Source organism: Lissotriton vulgaris, chromosome 4_1, assembly GCF_964263255.1.
Source record: "Lissotriton vulgaris chromosome 4_1, aLisVul1.2, whole genome shotgun sequence".
NCBI classification, from domain to species: Eukaryota; Metazoa; Chordata; class Amphibia; order Caudata; family Salamandridae; genus Lissotriton; species Lissotriton vulgaris.
In genome coordinates, this window is record NC_141691.1 from 2,018,038,483 (window position 1) to 2,018,064,419 (window position 25,937).

General features: G+C 45.5%; 1 protein-coding gene across 1 annotated transcript in view; it reads left to right on the forward strand.

Annotated features, from left to right (window-relative positions):
* Positions 1 to 1,913: 1,913 nt before the first annotated feature.
* TONSL (tonsoku like, DNA repair protein) overlaps positions 1,914 to 25,937 on the forward strand; it is a 419,298-nt gene continuing 395,274 nt past the window's right edge. Inside the window, exon 1 of the mRNA XM_086966418.1 lies at positions 1,914 to 2,059. Coding sequence (XP_086822544.1) covers positions 2,032 to 2,059 — 28 coding nt within the window. The 5' untranslated portion in view covers positions 1,914 to 2,031. The remainder of the gene's footprint in view (positions 2,060 to 25,937) is intronic.

The window sequence follows — 25,937 nt, forward strand, 5'->3', positions numbered from 1 at the left end:
TCTCAAGTGTCGCCCATCTGACCCACCCTCCTCAACAATGACACAGACACACTGGCCGAGTCTTTCAGACTTCTAACATAGTGTTTATGTTCATGCAGATGATGCACAGCTCCATTTGAACCAATAATAGGTATCCTGGAAACTGGCATTGGGTGGCAGCTTGCCTGTTACCAGTCCTCCACTGAAAGTCTCACAATTGGCCCTATTCCAAGCTACACAAGGGGTGTACCACTCCTGTGAACAAACCAGAAAAATTGTCTTGATCTTCACAGTGATGATGCCATACCTGGGCTAGTTTCATTTCATATAAGCATTGGATGCCTCAATACATTCCTTGACAAACTGCAGAGAGAGGCCAAAAAAATACACGACCCCCACTCCGGAGCATCCTCTTCGACAGTGCCAGTATGATACCCGCATTGAAAACCACACCCAGTCAAAACAAGCATTTGCAATGCAATAGGTCTCGCATTTACACAAGTTTGAGCTATTGGTATTGTAAATGACAATGGCTTTTATTTATGATTTGGTTTTTAATACAAATAAAAGGCATTGTCATTTACAATGTTAATAGCTTAAACTCTCACAAAAGCGAGACCGATTGCATTGCAAATGCTTTATTTGTTTGTTTTCTAAAGCGTCGAGATAGTTTGCTCGGATGTAAAGTCTTATACTAAGATGCAAGAGCAGAACAACCTGTCAAACACGAGAATGCAAGGATTACATTTAAATGTATAATCCGAGAGCTACCAATCAATAACTTCAGCAGAGGAGCCAAGTCAATAAAAACAATGTCTTTAAGCCGATTGAAGGCGTGAATGAAAGTTGTAACGAACTAGCGACAGAAGGGGTAAAGAAAATAGTTTTCTCTCTCTCCCCCACTCTACAGTTCCTGAAAATGAAATGCACCAAACACAGAGAGAGAGAGAGAGAGAGAGAGAGAGAGAGAGAGAGAGAGAGAGAGAGAGAGAGAGAGAGAGAGAGAGAGAGAGAGAGAGAGAGAGAGAGAGAGAGAGAGAGAGAGAGAGGAGAGAGAGAGAGAGAGAGAGAGAGAGAGAGAGAGAGAGAGAGAGAGAGAGAGAGAGAGAGAGAGTGTGTGTGTGTGTGTGTGTGTGTGTGTGTGTGTGTGTGTGTGTGTGTGTGTGTGTGTGTGTGTGTGTGTGTGTGTGTGTGTGTGTGTGTGTGTGTGTGTGTGTGTGTGTGTGTGTGTGTGTGTGTGTGTGTGTGTGTGTGTGTGTGTGTGTGTGTGTGTGTGTGTGTGTGTGTGTGTGTGTGTGTGTGTGTGTGTGTGTGTGTGTGTGTGTGTGTGTGTGTGTGTGTGTGTGTGTGTGTGTGTGTGTGTGTGTCTCTCTCTGTGGCTCTGTGTGGGTGTGGTGCAAATGCAATAGGTCTCGTATTTGCGAGAGATTAAGCTATTGGGATTGTAAATGAAAATGCAATTTATCTGTTTTCAAAACCAACACATAAATAAAAAGTTTGCCATTTACAATGCCAAAAGCTCTAACTTTTCCTAAGGCGAGACCCGTTGCATTGTAAATGCTTGTTTAACGGATGTACCTTCTGTTCCTAACGCGTTCATAGCGACTGCTGCTAGGAGAGGATCAATCTGCTTCCGTTTCCGAGTCGTCATTAATCCTCATTAAAGACATCCCACAGATAGTGGCTGCTTGCGACCAATCACTGCGGTAGAGAGACAAAAATGACGCTATTTGAAGAGTGCGCATGCGAGCTTTTTTGCTGCTCTACCAATAAGAACGCCGTTTGCTTATTTTTCGTGCGCAATGAGCGTATCGGTTTGATTAGCAAAAAAAATGCTCTTGTCAAAGGCCGTGTCCAATAGAACAGCCAGAAATGCATTCACTGTTTTTTATCCGACCAATGGATGTGCAGTGTGGGCGGGGTGTATACAAACGACGAGCGGGATGGAGTAGTTGGTTCTTCGCGGGAGTTTTGACAGCGCAGTAGGCAGCGGTGGTTACCTTATCTAGGGTAGCGTGCCCCGATCGTGGCGGCAGAGATCGTGGGTTGAAGATGAGCGGGCCGAACAGGGAGATTCGCCGTGAGTACTGAGATCCAAGTGGCGTGACTGTGTTATTGATCCCAGAGACCGAGGTGTATGTAACAAAGCCATGCGCATGCGCCGTAGGCAGAGCCTTTGACTGAAAGTGCCATTAGTCCGCCAAGAAATATTCTACGCATGCGCGGTTAAAGCAGTCGTTTGAAGTGGGAAAACAGCTGATAGAAGAAATCTTAAAAGTGACAAAAGGATAATTTGATAGAACAGCAGATCGGAGGTTGGAACCAAGCAATAAGAGTGACAGCCGGAAAAGCAACATGATAAGATCCACACACGCATAAAAAGATGTTGAACAGAATAGCAACCCAGGAGGGAAAAGGAAACCAGAACCCCTTAACAAGAACAACAAAAATAGAACTGGTCTCGTGTCATGTGCGAAACTGCAGCTCCTCTGATCATTAAGTCTAGCTCGACAGAGCAGCTCTTACTAGACATTGTTGGATAAACCTGAAAAAAGTTTTAAGAAGCAGCGCCAATAGATGGGTTTTGACTCCAGCCACATGTTTGTAGTCCGGATTGAGTGGTTTGACTGGGTAGAAGTTGTGTGCTCCCACAAAAAAAGTGCTTACCCTCCATGCAGCTGTGATAATTTTTTTATATTTATCCAGTTGCCTACGCTTGAACTTTCAGACACATGGCAATTCTATTAAAGAGTCCCATATAACAACCGAGTTTACGTTTTTTTGTTTTGCTCTGGCAGCAGCACTGATCAGAGAAGAGCAGTGGTTAGCTTTATACTTCAGTGTGGAGGTTTTTTTTTTGAGCGCACAGGGCTACAGTAATCTACATACATTTTTAGATCTGGCTTGACAGTGCAGGTGCCGCCTGATCTTATGTGATCAACAAAATAATACTTCAAAAGAGTCCTACAGAGAAAGCTGCGTATACTTCACCAATATGTATGTTTTCCTGACTACAGGATTTGATTGTGCCACATTTGTGTGTTTCCACTAAAAAGACTGAATGGTTTGCATTTATTGGCTTGTGGCAAAGTTTATACTTGCTAAAGCAAGACTGAGTTTGTAATGCCGCTAAGCCAGTGATCATGGCTATAGGTCTGGTTTGTTTATTATGAAATGTCATGATAAAGGAAGTAGGCCTGACACGTTTATTGTGAAAAGAATATGCTAACATTGATAGGCATTTGTGTGGATTGCTATTACTATGTATTACAGTCTATAGATGGGTATTTTGTTACATGGAATATCACAAATTATGGTACTAGATAGTGGTTTTGGTTCTAGTCAGCCAGTGTGACTGACTGCGGTTGCAGAAGATTTGCTCTGTGAGAATCCTTGTTAGGCCATCGAAGAAGAGATAGCATTTTGCTTACTCAACTGTAATTTTGTAATATTATGATTGTGTGTCTGATGGTTGCTTTGTGGAAAAGCTTAAGCTTAAAACTAGATGCTTGAGTTGGTTATGGTGATCAGCACGGTTCCCTGTAGCATGCGCGCACACACACTGTCTTTTCCCATTGTGCACACAATCTTGCAGAGCGCGCACGCCATTGCTTCATGTAAAATTAATAGACAGTTTGTTTGCAGCCCACAGCCTTGAAAATACTAGTGCTCAGAAAAAAACAGTCTCTTCTTGGTGCTGAAGTGCAGGGAGAAATTCTGGTGCGTTTACAAGGTGGGATGAAGGTTAGATGCAAGAAGACTTTGAGAACGGTAGTCCTTCTCTGCCATGGGCTTGTGGGAATGTCATAACAGAGCCCGGAGCAGGCGGCAGTTAAACATGCTGTTAATCTCTGCATATCTGCACAAGGTTTGCAGCTTTTTAAGTGTGACCACAAATAAAGTGTAGTGTGATTGCACACAAATACTTTATTTCACCGAATTTGAGTTTCCTGTTTTTTCTTTATCCCACATGAGGGCATTTTAAATGATTGCATTCAGAATGTGCGCTCAGTGCTTTTAATTGTCATTAGTTGTAACAAAATTGCCAAGCAACGTGCATTTTCTGCAGCCAGTAACGATGTTGGAAGCACAGATGCTCAAGAAAAATCAATGCGTGGCCATCCATTAATATTGACATGGCAGTGTAGGTGCGTATTACAATTTCTACTGGCATGCCCTACTAACATGCCAGTCGCACTGTAAAGCCTGAATTATTGGAGTGCTAAGCTTGACACAAGCACCTCTGCCATGGCCTGTTGAGTAAGCTGAGGAACGCTTACCACCTCTTCCTGCTGTTACCTACACCATGAAATCCTTCCCAGTCTGAGTCCCTTATAAGTAACAAATAACCCCTCTCGGGTGAATTGCGCTTTTTTCCTCATTTGTGCAACAGCTTGACAAGGTGCAGATGACTTCATGTGTAAGCCGCAGAAGAAGAGTTGTTGGTAGTGGTGGAGAAGGGTAGGATGTGAGCAAGGTGGTTTTGTGTCTGATTAGCAAAGGATGGAGAGAGACATGGAGAAAGGGAAAACAGAACGCGTTAAGAGAGACAAGGGAACATTAAAGGGGTGGAGGAACAGAGTGGGGAGAAATTTGAGCAGGGGCAAAAAAGGGAAAGGAAAAATGTAAACCTGGGGGATAAAGGAGTAGCTAAGGGGAATGGCATAATGAGTGTGGACAATAATAATGTATCAGATTATACATTGATTAGAAGAGGAGGACTGAGAAAGAAGAGTCATCAAATGATTGTCTCTTAGCCACACCCTTAGACCTGCCCCAGGCTCCACCTCTAGTCCACTGGTCAGTGGGTTGAGTACCTGTACTTATTTTTCTCGATTTAAAGCACTGTGTGAATGTAAAAATGTCTTGCATTAGACTAGTCTCTGGTCTCCACAGGAAAGGCTATATTTTCTTTCTCCCTCCTTTCCACTCCACCAAGTCAGTTATGGAATGGACCTCAGGGCAAGACAGCTAAAAATAAAACTATGCTTAATGACTGTAAACTAGGTTCGAGAGTGGGCCTATTTTTATTTCACTTCCTCCTGAGTATATGCAAAGTTTTTCCCTATGGATGGTATGAGATGGTAAGCTTTGAACTCCAGTAATAGCAACATAATGACAGTTTGACTTTGGGTCTGAGAATGTACAGAGACTTGTGTAAGTATACATTGGTCCTGGGTGATCAGCAGTGCAAGAAGGGCAAAGACCGGTGAAAGAAGCAGACATGTCGCACATCTCAGGACCGCACTTGACTTGTCTGAGCCACCCTTTCCCACAGTCTTATGTTTGGCCTGGATGTGCACGTTTTGCAGACTGCCTCTTAGCAGGGAACCAAGTTGTTAGGTGGTAAATCAACATGTTGACGTGTAATGTAACTGTCAACTTGCTAAATGTATATACCCTTGTATAGTCTCCCAACATTTCCCCGCCAAATGAGCAATGCTCCAATTGAGAATATTCAGTGAAATCTTATTATGGTGCTACCTTCTGAGGCCTGTTCTTTTCTAAACATGGGGTGTAGGTGCCACTAGAGTAATTTTCACAATCATACCTCCCACTAAGAGAAGATCCAACAGAGAGATTGCAAACCAAAATTAGCAATCTGGTAGAGGAAGCAACCACCAAGGGTTGGATAACGTCACAAGAGGGACAGTACCTAATCACCAAACATCCTACAATTCCGTACTTCTACTGTCTTCCCAAAGTACATAAACCCCAGAGGCCGCCACCCGGCAGGCCGATTATTTCTGGTATCGGCTCGGTCCTTGAACCTCTATCAACCTTTGTTGATCATTTTTTGAACCCTATGGTCAAGGCTATGCCCACGTTTCTGCAGGACACGAAAGATGTCCTAAGACTACTGCCTACAATACAATACGACATCGAAACTGATATCCTTGTATCATTTGACGTAGAGTCTTTATATACGTCAATCCCACAAACCGAGACTCTGGAGGTAGTAGGTGCTTTATTGGAACAGAGTAATCCCCAATCCATCACGCCAACGAGCTTCATTATGCATCTAGCTGAAATTGCGATGAAAGAGAACTACTTTCGCTTTGAGGACACCATTTACCTGCAAACATCCGGGACCAGTATGGGCAGTGTTTTCGCGCCGAGCCTGGCGAATCTTTACGTCCATAACTTCGAACAGCAGGAAATCCTAACGCCCGCCAACCCATATTTATCATCATTATATATATGGAAACGATATATTGATGACATTCTGGTAGTATGGCGAGGCACAGAAGAAGATCTAGTGCTATTTCATGGTTGGTTGAATAGCAAGAATGCTTACTTGAAGTTTACCATTGAGTACAGTAGAACATCTTTAGCCTTCCTGGATCTGAGGTTGCATGCAACCAATAATGGTATTGAATCGGAACTCTATCGGAAGCCGATGGCTAGAAATGCACTATTGAGGTACGATAGTTGCCATCCGCGAGCCCTGAGGGACAATTTGCCTTTTGGCCAATTTCTTAGGGTACAAAGAAATTGCTCCAGCAAAGAAGCCTTCAAAATCCACTCTAAGAACCTGGAAACCCAACTGAGTGAAAAAAACTATCCGAAAAAGATCATTCACCAGTCAAAAAAGAGGGCGTCTAACAATAACAGGGAGTCCCTATTGGAGATACAGCCACCAAAAGACAAGACCAATCGCATTGCTTTTGTCAACACATTTAATACTCGCTCGAATCAAGTGCAGAAAATCATAAAGAAGCATTGGTCGATCCTGAAGACTGGCAATGACGACATCGCTCTACCCATTTTTGCCTTCAAAAGAGGACAAAATTTAAAAGATCAGCTGGTCCATACACGCCCACGCAATAAAGAACCTAGGCAAGTGGGTACGTTGTGGGACTTACCTCCAGTCTTTGGACACCATCCCTGTGGGGCTTGCACTGTCTGTCCCCAAACCCGTAAATCTACTGAGGTCGACATCGGGACTAATCGCCCTTGGACACAAAAAAGATTTACAAACTGCAACAGCAGTAACCTCATATACCTGATAACGTGCCCATGCCCTTTGCGATACGTCGGCATGACGACCCGAAAAATCAGGACGAGGATACAAGAACATAAAAGTACAGTGCGGTGCAGAAAACAGGCTACTCGTCTCACCGCACACTTTTTGGAGAAGGGACATGGCCCTGAAGATTTTTGTTGGACCGTCCTGGAACAACCACAAATACCCCTGTCTTGTACTGACATCAGCCGCTTCCTGTTCAAAATCGAACAAAAGTGGGTGTACCGCCTGAACAGTGATAAAGAGGGACTAAATGAGCCAATTCCATGGATGTCCCTCTAATCAATGTAATCCTATTCACCATGAGCCCTAATGTAACCAATTACACGGGTTTTCGCTAGTTTCTCTGATTCAACTCTCAGTACCCCTACAACATCATTATGTTATTGGTAATATTCCTGGAGCCTAGTTACGCGACCCCCAGCATGAGCTCCTTGATCTAATATGTTGCCTCTGCCTGTATGCGCAACTTGCTCATAGACTTAGGTGCCTTGTTGCCAGCACTCTATTCATTAACTTCTGTTTGGGACTACATGTCCCAGCATGCCCGGCATCACGTGATTAAATCACATCACGTGACTGTTAACCTGCCTTGCTGAACGAGAAAGTACAAAACAGTCCTCTTTGAGAAGCGCCGGTGCCCCCCCAGACAGTACAGTTGACTGCCAGGAGACACCGACGGACAGGTAGGCGAGCGCTCGCCTGCAATGCGCACGCTGGCTGCCTGATATTTATCGCGCTGGTAATTAACAATACAAACGCGCTGCCCTGGAAGCGATCGCGCTACTACCACTGGGGTTTGTCTACTCGATCAGCGGACTAACGCGCTGAAAAGCCCAGCTCTTAAACGCGCTGCCCTGAAAGCGACCGCGCTACTACCACTGGGGTTTGTCTACTCGATCAGCGGATTAACGCGCTGAAAAGCCCAGCTCTTAAAGCGACTCCGTTTTTCACTATGATGCCATTCCTTTCAACTTAGTCTGGCCTCCGCGTCCTTGTCGGACCGATGGAGCATAGTACAGGCGGGGCGTCCCGCACAATACTAACGTAGATTCTGAAGGACTAATTAAGTAATCTGCCTCCCTGTGAATTCATTTTAATTTTAATTTTCAGCTCTAAATGTTACTTGTGAATTGTTTTTAGAGCGGTGCTCCTCATACCTGCGCTGTAGCCAGGTGGGGTGAAGCCTCTCAACCATCATATATGGGTGAGTCTGCAAATCGGAAATGTTTGTCCCTATACATGTGAATGTGTACCCATTACAGTATATAATTCATGGGAATATGACATCTTCATGTTCTTTTTCTGTTTGTTTGTCTCTCTGTGTGGATCTAATACCGTGCGATGCAACAGTATACGGTTGAGTATGTACCTGAAGCTCAGGTGATATTGTTCTTAATTTTTCATCACTACAAGCAGCAGTGTTTTTATATACGGTCCTGAAGAATGCATTTTGAAACTATGTTCGATATAATGCAGAAACATGTTGACCACTATTAAGTACGGTGATTATTTAAAACCTGCACTTACACTTGCTTTTTAAACTTTAGGGATTGGGAGAAACTAATAAATGTTGTTTGTCCACCCGATTCACCTAATTTTATTCTACTTTCCCTCACCTTAACACTCCTACCACTTCAACACTGCTTTTTCAGTAGCCACTTCAATTTTTTGTACTCGATATACCACCCCTTATCATATCTATCGGTCACGGTAACATCTGACCGGCCGTTCTGTCTCCTGGGTAAGGAGAACCCAAATGATGAAAAAGAGGGCGGTACAGTGTGGCTTCTGATGGGAACTATTTCTCCATATGCTCTTGAGCCTCTACTTGGCCTGCATTTACATGTCCTCACTGGTGTCTTTTGTGTAGTATTGGTGTTGTGATCCACTCTGTTTGACTAACTTTTTTTGACCCCCAGGTACATTTTGTTGTGAAAATATTGTATTTTGGGGCATGTACCTGGTTGGTCGGTAAACTCGCCCTTAGACCCTCCTCCCATTGTTTGTTGTGTGCCACTAGAGTAAACCAATCATGTCATGATGACCTGTATCTAGATTGCAAAACTGTTGCAAAACCATTAAATGGAGCTATATATGTGAAAGACCTCTGTTTTCACTCTCATTGTAATCAAAGTTTTTGAGTGGTAATTGCCAGAGATTTATATACTCGCATGCTTGGTGCACAAGGCCTTGGCTGCAACGCGCAGAAATCTTTCACTGCCGCACACATAGGAAATAAATTAGAGAGAACATTGGTGACAAGCTACTTGCCTATTTGGTGCACTGGAAATGGTATGTCTGATGCAATAGGTCTGTTTTGCCTATTGTTGTAATGATATTGCTAAGGCAGTTGGTCTATCTCATTTATTGCGGATAGCACAAGTTAAAGCCAGTACGACTTTACAGTTGGTTATTATAACATTGTTTTACAGGATATAGACCAGTATTCTGTTAGATGTGATCCGACAGATTATTGGGGTAGGTAAGGGTTCTGGCATTGGTCACCCACTCTGACTAACCCGGAGAGGGGGGCCGGGGGGGGGGTGGGAATGGGGGTTGTTTCACTGTGATGACTCTTGTTAGGCCCTTTTGAGGGGTTGCATATTTCTTTGCCAGCTATTTTTTCTACATATTTGTACACAAAAAAAACCAGGATGCTACATGTTCTACAGTGAGTACAGTATTCAACATGGTCAACCCCAATTAACTATGGGAGAAACCAGGGCACAAGTCCTAAAAAAAGAAGTGGGGGGACTCTCCAAGGTAGGTGTGGTCACAGGAAGTGACATCACGGCAGGAAGTGACATCGCATGTAAGGCAGATCTATCATTTGCATATATTGCAAGATTTAACAATTGAAGCTGCTTGGTAATTAAGCCTGTGACTTAAGGTCCCTGTATGGAGGAATTAGCAGCCCAAATGTGGATGAAGTTTGGCGTACAACTACATTAGTCAAGCCATTAAGTGCTGTAAGTTAGGCATACTAAAACATGGGACCATGAACAAAAGTAGAATTAGTGTGTTGAAAAAAGCCGAAGAAAAGCACATACTAGAAACTACAATAGTGATTATCAAAACTATAAAATTTATTACGCTACCTAGAACATGACATTTATTAACAAGTATAATACACTGTGACCATGAGAGAAAAAAAATGCAAGGTGCACACTTACAGTTAAAGCCTGATACTCTGTACATCTGTTATTTCAGACATTATGGGAGATGTTATATTGCCACAGGATGTCTGGCCATGGAAAATGTGAGACAGCTTATATCATTGTAATTCAGGACGGTGAGTGTAAAAATTCAGGACAAAGGGTCAAAATTCAGGACACAAATTCAGAACAGGAGGTCAAAATTCAGGACAAAACTTCAGGACAATAGGTACATTTTACAGACACATCAGAGGTCGCGCAATAGTATATAAGTAAGCCCAGCCATTTCCAAAAATATTCAACCATTTGCAAACCTATCCATCATGTATCCTTCCATCTATCATTTCACTCATCCATCCATCCCCTCATCCATCCTTTCACTCATCCTCAATTATCCATCCATCCATCCATCCAACCTTTCACCCTATCCATCTGTACACTTATCCATCCACTCTTCATCCCATCCATCCATTCACTCATCCATTCAGCCATTTACCCTTTCACCAATCCAGCCATCCTTTCACTTACTAATCCTTCCACCCATCCACTCTTTTAGTCATCCATCCATCTTCCCTTTCTCTCTCCATCGACTCTTTCACTTAGCCTTCCTTCCATCCATCCATCCACCCACCCATCCATCCATCTACTCATCCACTCATGAATCCATCCATTGCCCCTTTCACTCATCCATCTATCATTTCACTCCTTCACACATCTATTCATCCTTTTGTCCATCTACCCTCCCTTTCACTCACTCATCCATCCTTACACCCACCCTTTCACTCATATGCCCATTCATTCACCCTTGCACTTATCAATCCATCAATCCATCCATCATTTCACTCATCCACCTACCCCCCATCATCCACCCACCATCCACCCACCCACTCATCCATCCTTTCACCCACCCACCATCCAATCCACTAATCCATCCTTTCACTCACCATTCACCCACCCACTCATCCATCCATCCTTTCACCCACCCACTCATCTTCCATCCATCCATCCTTTCACCCACCCACTTCCATCCATCCATCCATCCCTTCACCCACTCTCCATCCATCCATCCTTTCACCCACCCATCATCCATCCCTTCACCCACTCTCCATCCATACATGGGGGGACAGGAGCAGGAGTCATCACAGGAGAGGGAACGTGATCCACCAGGGTGGGCACAGGGGTGGGCATGCAGTATTCTAGTATCATCTTGGGCTTCTCGCCCCCTCCTGCACAAGACAACGAGAAGACAGGCTCTCTGTCCAAAATGCCATCCCCCACTGTGATATACAGTACTTACAGGAGACACACTGAGAGAACTGATTGTCCTCCATACTTTGTTAATCAGTGTGGGTGCGATTGTGCCATTTCTTTATTGTATTACATTATGCATGTTTGAAGAACCGAGGTTTGCTTACAAATTAGTGACAGTAATTAAGCTCGGTGAAGAGAAGCAGGTGCTGCCTCGGTGAAATCAGGGGTGTAATCTGGCCGAGTCTAGGATGTTTGGGGCCCTGGGTAGAAATGGAATGTGTGAGCCCCCCTCTAAATAGCAGATACAAGACGCATTCAGGGCTGTTTGCGTGTGAATGGATGCCTCCTGCTCCTGAACCTGCAGCCCCTCCCTCTCTTTCACCTTCAAGCACCTCTTAACAGCTCATCAAGGGCTGGAGGTGTGAGGGTTGCCATCCCGCTGTGCCTCTACAGTGCTGCTGGGGGTGCTTGGTAACGTCCGGATTCAGCCAGCCACTCGCCCACCCGGAAATGCTTTATTTAATTTGTGCGCGCCGAGCTCCCGTTTTTTATTTAATGGTGGACGCGGTTTTGATTTAGCAGGGTGGACGGCGTCCACCCTGAAAAACCTTAGGAAATAAGTGGGGGGATGCCGCCCATCCGCGTGGTACCCCGACTCGTGCCCTGGGAGAAACACTCAAGTAAGGGGACTGATCAAGCGCTATCAGATCTCATAATAGCCTTACATAAAGAAATCGGGGTAAAAATCAAACTCCCAAATAACATAGGGCTCTCCCACAGGTTGTACACTGAAAATGGTGTCCAACAAGGGTGTGCACTTGCACCACTTCTGTTCTCCTTATACACTTCAGTCCTACCGAATTACATACACGCCTCAGTTGGCTTTCCTCCTAAATTTAATAACCAAATTATTAGTCATCTAGTTTATGATGATGATTTGACAATTTTGTCGCAGACACCACCCGGCTTGGAAAAACAACCTTGAGTCTGAACTAATTTAAGTTTGAGACAAACACGTGCAAGACCTCAACACCACCTACATATAAAATATTACAGCACTGCTCAATTTACGGTCTTGAACACCTCCTATTAAAGTTCGTCTGGAACTCAACCTAAAATCAGTAAAATACTACACATCTCATCCATGATCAGTTATGTTTATGATGGTAGCAGGGCGGGTGAGTAGACCTTGAAATAGTTAATTTTTGATGCATTGAAGTAAAATGCCAGAAATAACCTTGACTTCAATCTACCTGCTTGAAAAATAAAATTATCTTTGAAAACTAATTTGCTACAGCTAGACGCACTGACAATGATGACAAGACTCAAGTGCAAAAAGATTACTAAAACTGTGATGGACCCGCGAAAAAGAGGTAATAACTTTATTGTATTATAAATACACGGAACCTTCCTTAGATTCTTAATAAACAGCCATAAACAGATTCCAATCTGGAGGCAGTGAAGAAAAAAAAAGAAATTCTTACGCTTTCGCCTATTTTGAATATATTGCAATATGTCAGATTGAAGGATCATGGAAAACACAAAATTGCTCTTCAAGAACATGTAGATTGTGTGAAAACAAAACTTAATCCCTAGAGCACATAATAAATGTCGTTGACAAAAAGTTCAAGGCTTACAAAGAAAATATTTGCGATTTATCATTTGTCTTTTATTAGTACATTTTTAAAGTTTCTCGACTTCGTATAACAGATGCTAGACCAAACCGAAAAAGTGCTCCGAAATTATACGTAAAAATTGAAATTTCTTGTTAAGGGCAGACTACAAGGAGCAAGGTCTGACGAGAACAGAAAATAGGCCCGGGCATAAAAATGAAATTGGTCCCATTAGTGAATTAGATAGATAAAAAAAAATCCCATGTTTCTAAATGGGAGTTGTTTTGAACTTGCAAACACAAGTGGTATACGTGTTTTTTTTTTTTCAAGGTATGGGAGACTGCTTGGATTTGAGCGTGCTGCAGGCTGTGTTTGCTTTTAATATCAGGGAAACCAACAGTAATAAAACCCAATGAAGCACACCACAAAACAGGCCTACAGACAGCCAGAAAAATGTCAGACACATTGACCTGTCAGAGGGGCCCGTCGGGCACTGCCTGATGGCCTTGTTGGCCAATCCAACTGTGGAGCTTTTTAGACCCATTTTCTGTCGCATCAATTGATATATTATAGTAAATGGTTATATCGTTTTTAAATTTGTTCCCTATCTATAGTAATTGATTAATTTTAAATACAATAAAATGTTACAGCCAACCATTCAACCTATATCTTTAAAACTTTCTATCTATGTGCATGATGGTTGCCAGTTTGTGTTTTTGAACGGGCTGTGTTAGCTACACTGTAAAGCCAATGTTAAAGTGTAAAGGCGCTATTTGCTTTTTCAGCTGAATGCAATTAATTTGAACCTTCTAGGCCTACATGTCCATCTCATTGGCTGCACGGTCCACATGCCGCAGAATTCTACTGGGGTCTAATTAAAAAGCAACTTTATGATTATGATCAGGCAGTCCAGTGTTCCTATCCTGTTAGAACTGCCTTCTATGTGCTCGAGGTGCCTTTCTCCAGTTTCTATCCCCACCCTGATACCAACCCTAAATTTTACAAAAATATAGTTATTATTCAACATTTTATTGCAGCGTGGTGCAGTTGTAGTTTTGCTTTGGCAGTGCTGGATGTTGATTGGTGGGTGGGGGCCTCCTTCATCAAACGCTAAAGCATTTACTTGTAGGTCGCTGGAGGCACGGATACTGGTAGTCTCTTTTACACTGTCCTTTATAACCTGTCATTACTGAGATTCTGGCACTGATATTGAGGTCCCTGAATGTAATGCTGGGACAGATGGTTCTTCTGAAACCTGTACAGTTACCATTTAGAAGGCAAGCTTAATCTGCACAAATCCATCCAACCCATTCACTGTGTTTGTATCCTTTCACCTTGCCTAGCCCCTGCTGATGCTTTCACAAATCAGTGTAAAGTGCTGATGCGCAGAATAGGACCGTGTGAGTCCAGAGGACGAGGCCCCATGAACAACTAAAACCTTTGCAGGAAAAATCTAAAGTCAAAACCATGAGGATTATTCAAAATGTAAGAATATTTACAAAAGACAAAAATTAGTTAATCAGATTTCAAACCGGCACCACTAATGCAAAAAAATAAAGCAAGTTGCGAGAGATCATAAGATAAGGAAATTAGCCATGACCAAATATAGTTCAGAAATAACCTACCACAAATCTACTCAGTTCATAAGTCAAGGGAGAGCAATCAACAAGAGGACCTACATGTATTCAGCCTCTAGGAAAAGAGATAAATCGTGCTTTAAATGGGAAAAAATAAATGCAGGTGCTCATCAATTTAAGCAGTGAATGGAGAAGGGGGCAGGTTTGGGAGGGGCTGGAGGCGGTGCTTGGAGGCCGACATTTAATGGGAGCTACATTTTCGTGGTGCCAATTGTGCTTGATAATACAGAAATATTTCTGTTATCTGTAGAGTATCGGTTTTTTTTTCTCCCATGTGCCAAAGCTTAAGTTTATTATTTTGGGAATGTCATACCAATGCATATTATCTCTGAGCCTATGCACATGAGACATAAAAGTCATGAATTTTCTCATTGTGCACAACAGCTATTGTAGGCAATTTCACTAAGAAACCCGGCTAACGATAGACCTTTTCCTTTTACAACCCATTCTTTAGGGTACACCTTGCATCTTTACATTATTTTCCTCTCTGTTGCCTCCTCCAATTTTCATACAGTAAAAATCAAAACTGAAGTCACATAATCATCCCAAAGAAAAGGGAACATTTTCAGTCTGGTCTTTAACACAATGCATAAGCAAATTAGAAATAATGTGGACAAAGTCAGGTTTAAGTTGCTGGGCTCAGTGCAAACTGAGTGGAGCAGCATCCGGTGGAATTGTTGGTTTCCGTTGTACATAGCAAAAAGGGGTGTGATCCTAGCAGACGTGTCTTGGGAAGTACAGTACAGGCTTGTGGCATGTGGACAAGCGCGCGCGAGAGTAGATGCATCTCTATAGCTGTAACTTGAAAACACATTTTATCAGCACAAAGTCGCAGCTGATCAGGAGCCCGTCACAAGATATCTTCCATTCTCTAGCCTCCCCACTTGACCCCTCCCAACCCCCCCCCCCCCCCCCCCCCCCCACAACCACTCTCCCACTTCGCCCGTCCACCACTTCTTACAGGTGCCAAAATTTGTATCCGGGGAGCCTCCGGGCCTGCGCATTTCACCCGGGGGTCTCCAACTTGTAGGCCACCGGTGGACGCCGTGAGGTGGGAGGTGGTTATATACCTATGCTCAGCTCTAAATGTAAACAGAGACCCTCCCACACACACACACACACCCCACTGCCACAGTGCCTGAACCTCCAATGCTCGCAGCCTCCATGGTCCAAACACAGCAAGCAAATCTAGAGGAGGGAGGTTAGTTATAACTATTGGCATTCTAAATGACAAAGCTATCAATTTAGCTGTTTTAAAAAACCAACAAATAAATAAAATATTTGTCATTTACAAGACCAATAGCTCCAACTTTTCTAATGCAAGACCTATTGCATTTCCAATGATTGTTTTTATGTTGCAGGCTTTGCAGACACTGAAACCATGAGCAAACAGAAGATTCTTTTTTTTATTGTACTTTTATTTATGTAGGGTGAACTAGGCCCAAAGGCAGGGATTACATGAGCACCAGTAACATTCCCGAAAATCAAATTTATTTTTATTTTAGACCTTGGACAATTAAGTCATTTGCCCAGAATCACAGGATGGTGAGCTGAAGCTGGAACTCAAACATATTTCCATAGTTCCTTATTCGGCAGCTCTGACCCTAACATTACAGCCTCTCAATGTTCCTATTTGGAAAAGGTGCCTCACAGCGAAGCCTAGGCACACATATACCCCCAAATCCCAACCCCACCAAGCGCGAAAGACACTTGGTCCTAGGTGCTAACAACAGCCTCAGCGAGGCCAATTCACTTACTCTCCTCCTTTCACAGCCAGCTATAGCCTCAGGGCGCTAGCCTGGATGGGGAGCAGGGAGGAAAAGCCGAGATTTGCTATGGCTTCATGGGAGCTGCGGTGATGATGGCCTAACGTTCACAACACCTGCACCCACCTGCGCTCTCAACGCCCCGCCTCAGTTTAACAGCATGGCAGGGGTGTAGAAACCCGCTTCTGGGCTGAGGGAGCGGGCAAGATAAAGAATTGAGTGGCCATAACAATACTAGCCTAGAGACGCTGCTGCAAACTTGATGGGGCCACATTACAGTGACCTGGCAGGCAAACAGTAAGGTTCTGGCCGCTTAACAAAAACCGGCTTACAAGAGACCCTTGGGCACCGGCTCATCGTTCAATGCCGGACTTCCCAATCCGATGCTGGGTAGTGTCATACACTCCTCCCCACCCCCCTTCAGACAGGTGCTGAGAGGTGCAGTCATCTCGGGAATCAGCCAGGTGCAAAAGTAAATTATACTTGTGGGGTAGGGGATAGGCCCAGTGTCACTCAGACCTACAGTCTGATCGACTGGGCATGGTCTGATTGGACCCTTCACGTTCATTCACTGACGGCCGCAGGGCATCAAGACCCTAAACGGCCCCTAAGTGATGCAAATGAGCCGCTGCGGGATTTCTCAGCAGCGGCTCCATTCAAAGGTGTAACACTGCCCCTCCCTCCATCCTGTCTTCTCTTTTTCGGCAGCAGTTCAGCAGAGCACTGCACAGTCCCCAGTGCCATCGAGTTTGCCCTACCTGACTCTCCCCTAAGAGTACCGATACTCTCCTTGGCCAAGGAAAAGATCCGGTACTCAAAGGGAGAACATTAAAAAGTGCTGGTACTCAATATCGGTGAGTACCGGCCCATTTAAAGCACTGGCGATAAATCAGCAGACAGTCTAACGTCAAGATCCTTCGATCAAAAAAGAGGAAAGGGCTAATTGTAATGTCCGATAACAATCAAGCATAGGGACTGCTTGGTATGAAAGTAAGGATGGGGCCTCTTAGCATTAACAAAATAAGCAAGCAAAAAGTCTTGAGAAAGTCACTGGCCAGTCTGGCACACACCCCAGAAAAGGCACAACTTATAGTAACGAGCCATGTACTAAGACTTTCACTTGGAAAAATATATACAGACTTGTCCTTGACAAACATGGGAAATTGGAATCTGTAGTCTCCAACACAGAGGGCAAGACTGCAGCTTCTAGTAGTGTACATGTTTTGAATATTACCCTTTTACAGTATTGTTAACGTGAATTCAGGGTGTACAGCAGTTAAGCACAAGGATGCTCACATCACTCACTATTCTTGGAAACTCGTTAAAACCCACCAAAGTGCTGAGTGAGATATATACGAGTATCTCCACATGGCAATCCAGAAATAAAACTGAAAAACACCAACAACCACATAGAAGAACTGGATACTGCCACCTATAAACAAGAGCATGGCATGACGGGGCTAACTATGTTGATTGATGCGTCATCGCCTTGTGCTCAGACGTAGATTTCCAGTTTTGAAAACGACCCCATAGTTCTGAGACTTTTCCTTGTTTAACTTTCTTTGTCTTCTGTAAGAGAGGCTTCTTGTAATGATGGGATCACTTCTTCCCAGCATGCCCCACCCCTGAGATATTGTGGCCCCCGCCCCTGGGGTATTGGGGGTAGAGTGGCCCCTCCGGGGTATGGTGGCCTCTTTTTTGGCGGCAGCGGGCAGGGGGGGGCACATGGATGGCACTTCTCCTGGTCTCCTGATGCTGCTGCACTTAAGCTGCACCTCCTCCCCCAGTACACCGAAGGGACAGGCACTCACAGTAAGCGTTTGTGCGGAAGAGAAGGCACGCACACTAAGCACTGGCTGCAAACATAGGATTAAGGCTTTTAAACTGATGCTGCGGCTGAAGTCAACTTCCTGTGTCTGCTGCGCCCAGAGCAGAGCTGGGAGCGGGCCCGGCGTACCCAGGGGAGGGAGAGAGCCTGTGATCTTGGTTACAATAAGGCGTATTTCTGTCTGAAAAATCTCAGGCCCAGATCGACTGCCCGAAAAGGGACATCCGCGGATCTGAAAGAGGACAGCCAAAATGACATGGCATCCCAAAAAGGAGTAAAACTGCCACTGTGTTTTTATGTCGGGCTTATTTTAAAAAGCGTCTTCTCTGGGAGCTAAGTGTTGGGCCTTCTTTAGAAAGGAGGGTGCAGGAGGGCCCCTTCACAGGAAATGTTATGACCAAAGTCACTTTGTAAGATTTGTGCACTCACAGCAGACCCTGGGCCACGCTTTGCACGTGTGCTCGTGAGCACTTTCATTAATGTTCCTTCGATATTTACGGCCAAACCAGCCGCCCCTTAGAAGATCGGAGTGATGCACAATATTAGGAAAGTACAGCACGAATTAAAACATAAGAAATACATAGAAATCCTAAACATGCCCTCTCACTCCACTTTTACAGCTCTCCAGCCCTCCAGAGCCCCAAAGGGTGGGGAGGCCCAGTTTAAGGTGCCTTACGTTTCACTCCACAATGAAGTCCGTCAGGCCCTTCAAATATCAGACATTTAACACCCAAAAACTATCAGCAGGTTTGAGCAGACGATGAGGCCAGGAACTGCCAAGAATTTCAAGGCTGGCGAAGAACGGGGCAAGCACTCGCCATTACGTGGTGTTTTTGCTGTAAGCCCCGTCCTTTTCAGACTGGGGCGTGTTTTTTTAAAGAAACGAGAAAAACCCGCCCCTCAATCCGAAAAGGACGGGGCTTACAGTGAAAACACAACGCAAAGGAAATATATCGAATACCGGCAGACACCAGGAGAAAGAGACCCGCGCAGACAGGGTCAGGAAGAGCCAAAGAACAAGCAACGAGGGAGCGGGGGCAGGACAGCAAGGGGGCAGGACAGCAAGGGCGCAGGACAGCAAGGGCGCAGGACAGCAAGCACTCACCAGAGAACGACTTCTTCCGTCGGCGGTCGGGCTGAAATGGCTTCAGCAAAGCGCCGACATTTTCTGAATCGGGGGCGTGGTTTTCGTTCTCTCCTCTTCCCATTGGCTGGTAGGTAAAATTCCAGCCAATGGGAAGAGGAGAGAATGAAAATCAGAAAGAAGAGAAAAAACACGCCCCCGAATCTGGAAAAGACGGGGCTTGAACCGAGTGATGCCCCTCTCCTCCAATGGCTGGCCTCCGTTTAGGAAGCCAGCCAATGGAGAAGAGGGGCGTGTTCAAGCCCCCTACTAAGAAACATTAAATCTCGAGCTGCGCGAGCACTGCTGTGTAGAGCAACGCTAGTCCGAGACCTAAAAAGCAACATACTCGACATAACGTGCAGTGGTAATCATAGGGCTGTACTTAAAAAGATGCATGACATTAAGCAAGCCACATTGTAGAAATTGTGCCATATAAAATAACATGTTCTAGTAAACACCAACTTCAAAAAAAAATTGTTGACGCGCTGTACCCTACAAACAAGGAAAATGTGAGTGCCCTATTTAGGCAAACTAGACCATGTCATTTTTACATTTTTGTAAAAAAATGTATAAACTTTATTTTTCATGTTTACATGACATTAGAACATCACAGCATACAGCAAAATGTAAACCCTTTGAAAATGGAGTTGTACTGCTGGGGTCCACACAACGTTTCTTTAATTCCACAGAGGTGCTTGTTTACATTACAGTATCATGTAGGACTGCAGTTTAGATTGGTTCAGCTTGGGGTGTGCACTTGTAACAGCTAGATTCCCAGTCCTTCACTCTCTTGGTGATCCTACCCACCCCTATCACTCCCCCCTCTCTCAGATATATTTTGCTCTGACCCTTCCTCTCCCTCTGATACCCCTGCACTGCATAGTTCTCTCCATTCCATTAGGTCTGCCTGTAGGCCTTCATCCTTACGTGCGAGCTTCATGTGCGCTTACTCTGCCCGCGCCCTGATATCTCTGTGCCACATCGTTACCTCTGGGCCTCTCTGCCCCATCCACGTTAGGGCCACCCTCTGTCTGTACATACAGAATATACTCCAACGTCTAGGGAATAAGAGAACTACAGGAGGAAGTTCCTACCAAGAATCAAATTTGTGTCTGGCCAAAACTAACATCAATTGCAGTAATTTATAGAGCAGTTTCAGTTTTTTGGGCCTGCGTATATGGGCCATTAGGCATTGGAATGGTTCCTCCCTTAGTGGAAGACCTGTGTGCGCGTACCCGGTCAGCCACCCCTGTCCAGAACTGTCTCACCACAGGGCATTCCCACGCCAGGTGGAAAAAGTCTGCGTCCTCCGCGGCGCACCTAGGGCATTTACCATCCTTGTTGTGGAAGGTACGTCTCCGCTTCACCGGTGTACGGTGTAAAAAATAGTAATGAGTCAGTTTGAACCTAGCATTACAGGAGACTGTGTGTGTGAGAAAGCTAATGGTCGCCCAGGCCCTCTCATCTAGTTGTGTGGAGGTCTCTCTCCCAGGCTGCTTTTGACGGTGGTGATGGTGCAGTAGAGTCCTGCTTTGTGGCGTTGTAAAGGAGGTATATCATCCTGCGACTTGTTCCGCATGTGGGCAGTACATTTAAGGTATGTGTCGGTTGTGGGATGTCTGGGTATTGTGGCCAGGTGACCGTGGTTACTTCCTGGAGTCCCCTATATTGTAAATAGTGGCCCTGCCCAAGGGCAAAACCCTCGCTTGCCTGTTCATATGTTAAAAAAGTCTAATTCGGGTATAGGTCTGCGAGGACCTCACATCCGCCATCCCTCCAGGTCTGTATGAGTGTTCCCATCTCTCTGATGGGGACAAGAATCCATATCTGCAACTCTATGAAATGGCGCTCTGCTTAGCACCTTCTCCACAAACTGCTGCCAAATGATCGCCGTGTGTCGCACGCGGTTCACTGTACAATGTTTGGACCCACCGGCAGAATTTAGGTCCCATCCCCACAGCTCTGAGGACCTCCAAGACATACCCCCAGTCCACCGTGTCAAAGGCCTTATCCAGGTCTATAGACACGAGTACCAGCTCTTCCGCTCGGTCTCTCGCTTCATACATAATGTGGTTTAGTCGGCGTAGGTTCATTGCTGTATTACGTCCTGTTATGACGCCCCATTGGTCCTCATGTACGAGGTGCGGCATGTGTGGACCCAGGCGGGAAGCTAACAGTTTACACAGTATTTTTGTGTCTGTATTTACCATGGTGATTGGGCGGTATGATGAGGGTTTGCGACTGTCCCCTCCCAACTTCAGGATCATGCATATTTCACTGTGCGTCATACTAGGTCGGAGGATACCCTTCTCAAAGGCCTCCTCATACACTTGCAGGAGTGCTCGGGACAACGTGCCCACAAAAGCCCAATAAAACTCTGGAGGGAAAACATCGCCACCCGGGGACTTCGCTCCCGGAAGCTGCTGTAGTGCTAGCTGTACTTACTCGATTGATTGTTTAAAATCTGAGTCCTTCCTTACCTGCTCGGGGAGTGTCTTCAGGGTTAAGGTCTGTAGGTAGGGAAGATAAGCTCGCTCACCGTTGGATCCACCAAATAAACGAATTGAAGGTGTGACCGGAGGGTCTGCAGTATCTCTGCTTCGGAGTGGACCATTATGCCTGCAGGCATGCGCAGCACCACTATTGTGTCTGGGATTTGTTCTCTTCTGAGGATCTATGCTAGTAAAGAGCCTGATTTGTCCCACTCCCTGTGTAGGCGCTGTTGGTATTGGCCTGAGAGTATATTTGTCGAGCCTGTCCCAGATATCACATACGCGTGTCTGTACTTTCCATTCCCTAGGCCCCACTAAAGAATCCGAGCGGTCCCGGGTCTGTGCTTCTAGCAATGCAGCCGCCTCTTCCCTCAGGTCCCGCTGGAGTTGCTTGCGAGTCCCACACGTCAAGCTAATGAAGGCTCCTCTCACCACAGCTGTTAGGGCCTCCCATTTTGTGGCCGTAGACAAAGCTGCCCCTGCTCAGTTCAGTGTGATGTAATCAGTCAGTGCTCCCTCTATGTGTTGCTTACCCAGCGGATCATCCAGTATCTCTGACTGCAGCCTTCAGGCCCTTGGGCGTTGGACGGGACCCCCAACTGACCGTGCAAACAATCGGGGAGTGGTCTGAGACGAACCAGACCTGATGGGTCACTTCATTGGACATATCAGGATCTGAGTTCTCTATCAGCACCCTGTCCAGTCTGCTGTGGGTGTTGTGTGTAGGAGAGTAGCAAGTATATAACTTCTGGGTAGGGTGTCTCTGTTGCCAAATGTCCTGTGCCCCTAAGTTCCCCCATGACCTCTCTAAATTTCTCTGTCATCCTTGGCTTTGTTCCTCTATAATGGGGGGTACCTATCAATGCCAGGGTCCACCACACAGTTGAAATCACCCACCCATATAAGAGGCACCTCGAATTCTGACACCAAGACTTCTTGAAGGGCCTGGAACAAGTCTGGATCATCCACACTTCCCTCCCATCTATGTTGGCTCTTAGGAGAATGTAATGTCTGCCTCCATGTATTGCAAGACGAGCGGAGTCCCTGGTGCCACCCAGATCAGCACCCCCTGGCGTAAGTAGAGTATGATGAGTGAAAAAACTGTCCCCTCCGTTTTTTCGCCAGCCTCTGAGCTCCTGCCTCCTGGAGGTTGGTATTCCTGCAGACATGCCACTGATACGTTGTGCCTCCGGAGGAACGAAAAAACCCTATAACGCTTGGTGCATGTGCCCAAACCTCTCACATTCCAGGTCATAATCTTAGTCCCCATTGTCCCTGTGATGTACTGTGTTGGTGTGTCCCTGCTCCCTCTCACACGTAATCGGCCTACCTACTGTCTGCTGTTTCACTAACATAGAAACACATGATTCAAACAACCCCCAATAACACCCTCCAACCCCCCATTCACGGGCAAATGAGCTACAACGTGGCATGGGTGCATGTCCTCCCCATGCTAGTGCCAGGACGTGCACAGCCTCCCCATCAGCCCAACAGTGACCGTAGAACTCCTACCGTTTCCCCTCCCCTAAACAATTTCAGGCTCCAAGCCTTGCCCAACCGCTAATATCAGTATGCTGATCGCACGGCCTCCACCCCGGGATAGGCACAGCCACCCTAGGTATGCGGCTTTCCCGTGTGCCCCTCTGTACCTACAGGATACCTGCTGACCACCCGAACCCCTATCTCTTCCTGAGGTGCCCACCCCCCCGCTGCTTGTGCAGCTGAGTATGCCTTAGGTATGCTTTACATGTTTGCCTACCAGCCGGAAGTCCCAGTGTAGCATGGCATGACAATCAACCCAGTTCTGGGGGAGAAGGTGTTGAGTCCATGACAGTCTCTGGAATCACTTTGTTCGTTTGGAGTAGCGTATCCGGTCCCAGTGCGGTTAAGAATTCCCCGTCAATGTCTCTGGTGTGGAGTCAACCGAGCCCGGGGTCTTCACCTGCATGGTTTCATCGTCACTCACGTTAATTCTCTGTCGCTCCGGCGGGTAGCTGTCTGTTGAGCGGTTCCTGCGCCGGCCTCTACGAGACCTTGGGGCCTGGATCCCTATTCAGTTCGAGGTCCCCTCTGCTCCCTGGGGGTGGGGAGAGCGTCCCTTCGGATTTCCATCCACTCCCACACTTCCTCAATGGATTCGAAGATGTGGGCCTTCCCCTGCGAGATCACCTTCAGTTTGGCGAGGTAAAGCAACATATATTGTAGGTGCAGCTCCCGAAGCCTCTGTTTTACTCCAAGGAACGATTTCCTCTGATCCTTGACCTGTCTGGTGTAATCAGGGTGTACTGAAACCTTGGCTTTGTTGTAGGTTAAGCCCAAGGTCTCCCGGGCAGCCTGAAGGATGCAATCTTTATCCCGGTAGTTTAGGATTTGAGCAATTATGGACCTGGGAGGGATCCCGGGGGCGGCGGGTTGAACAACACACTGTGCGCCCTTTCCACCACAAACCCCTCCGAGAGCCCCCTGGGGCATAGCTTGGTTCGTATCCAGTGTTCTAGGAAATGCTCAGCACAACTCTGATGTTGCTGCAGCGGGCCCAGCCCTCTGCCTCCTCGGCTCGACGTTCCAGTGCCCCTGTGGAACCATAATTTTTAAAGGAGCAAAATACAGTTGCAGGCCTTGAATATTACAATGTACGAGAACATCTCCACATGGCTTGCGCTCTGATGTATTCCCAGCTATCATTTGCATCAAAGCACATGATACACCTTTGGGTTTGACGCCCATTAAAAGCAAGTAAGTGTGTTCGTGTCAACAGGTTTATGTGCAATACACAGGCAGGCATCAGAAATGTAATTAATCAAGGAGCGGTCACAGTTAAGAAAGGTGTGTAGGATCCTCCTATCTAATAGTTGGGACAAAAATTAGTGGCAGGTTTTAGGATAACCGTTGTTTTATGTCCTCCATTCTTATTTCCCTCGTATCCTATTGGAAAATGACCTTTTAGTTCTGGAATGTCAGGCATTGAACTAACTGTTATCAGCTGTAGAGGGTCGCTGCTTGCTGCAGTCAATGTGGTTCAGTAAAGTTTCTTCATTCTCGCTTGGGTTCCATGTCCCACACTAAATATTTGGGGCCTGGTGAGCCACACTGTACCCCAGGGGTGCCATGACTCAGGTTTCAAGCAGTCTCTGCTGTCATCTATGAGCACGCAATTTAAGTTGCCCAGTACTTTGGAGCGACCAATCGAGTGGAGGATTCTGGAAGCAGGTCCAGGGCATTTTAGGTCTTGAGGAGCTTTTATCATCATAATTAATATTGTGGCCACTGAGAAGCTGGCGGAACCGACGTGCACCACCGGTGGTGCAGCCTGCACACTGTGTAACGTTCAATAATGTGGAGGTCAGGCATCTAGGTCTTCTCTTACACCTAGGTGAGGCTGAGACACTGCAGCCTCACATAGTGAGTTGGTAATGCTGGGGCAATGAGTCTGGCCTACGAACAACATCAGCTACGGACTATCTAGACTTCAGCATATGTGTTGGAGCTGATCCAGATGTTGGACATAAAGGCTTGCATGCCTTGAGTGAAGCATCTGATCTGAAGGCTTCCATTCTGAAGTCGTAGCAACATGCTTTCGAAGCACATGGTTGCATTTTGACATGTCCTTAGACATGTCAATTTGATGTTAGACTTTACCATCCAGGAAAGTTAATGATGCCGCTAACTGTTCTGAGTTGAAAGAGAGTTTAACAATTCATTCATGAAGCTCAACTTTCCTTTGGCAAACTGTATTTTTATTTAGGTCATTTTATTCACTTAAAAAGTGAAACTGGTAAATATAATTCCACTTTAATTTTAGGATTTGGGGAACCGCCCATTATATGGGTGAATTTGTTTAGAACTTTATCTATTGGGGGCCAGTTGATGGCTTCAAATTCAAAGCAGACAGGCAGAGCTGTGTCCTGGAGTATTTGTTGGGGTTGGAAGGGCATGAAATCTTATAACAAAAAAAAAAAAAAAAAAAATCTTATAACATATACCCACAGTTGTTCCCCAGATTTGGAAAAACTCGATAAATGCCAGCAATCAATCAATCAATCAGGACATGTGTTAAGCA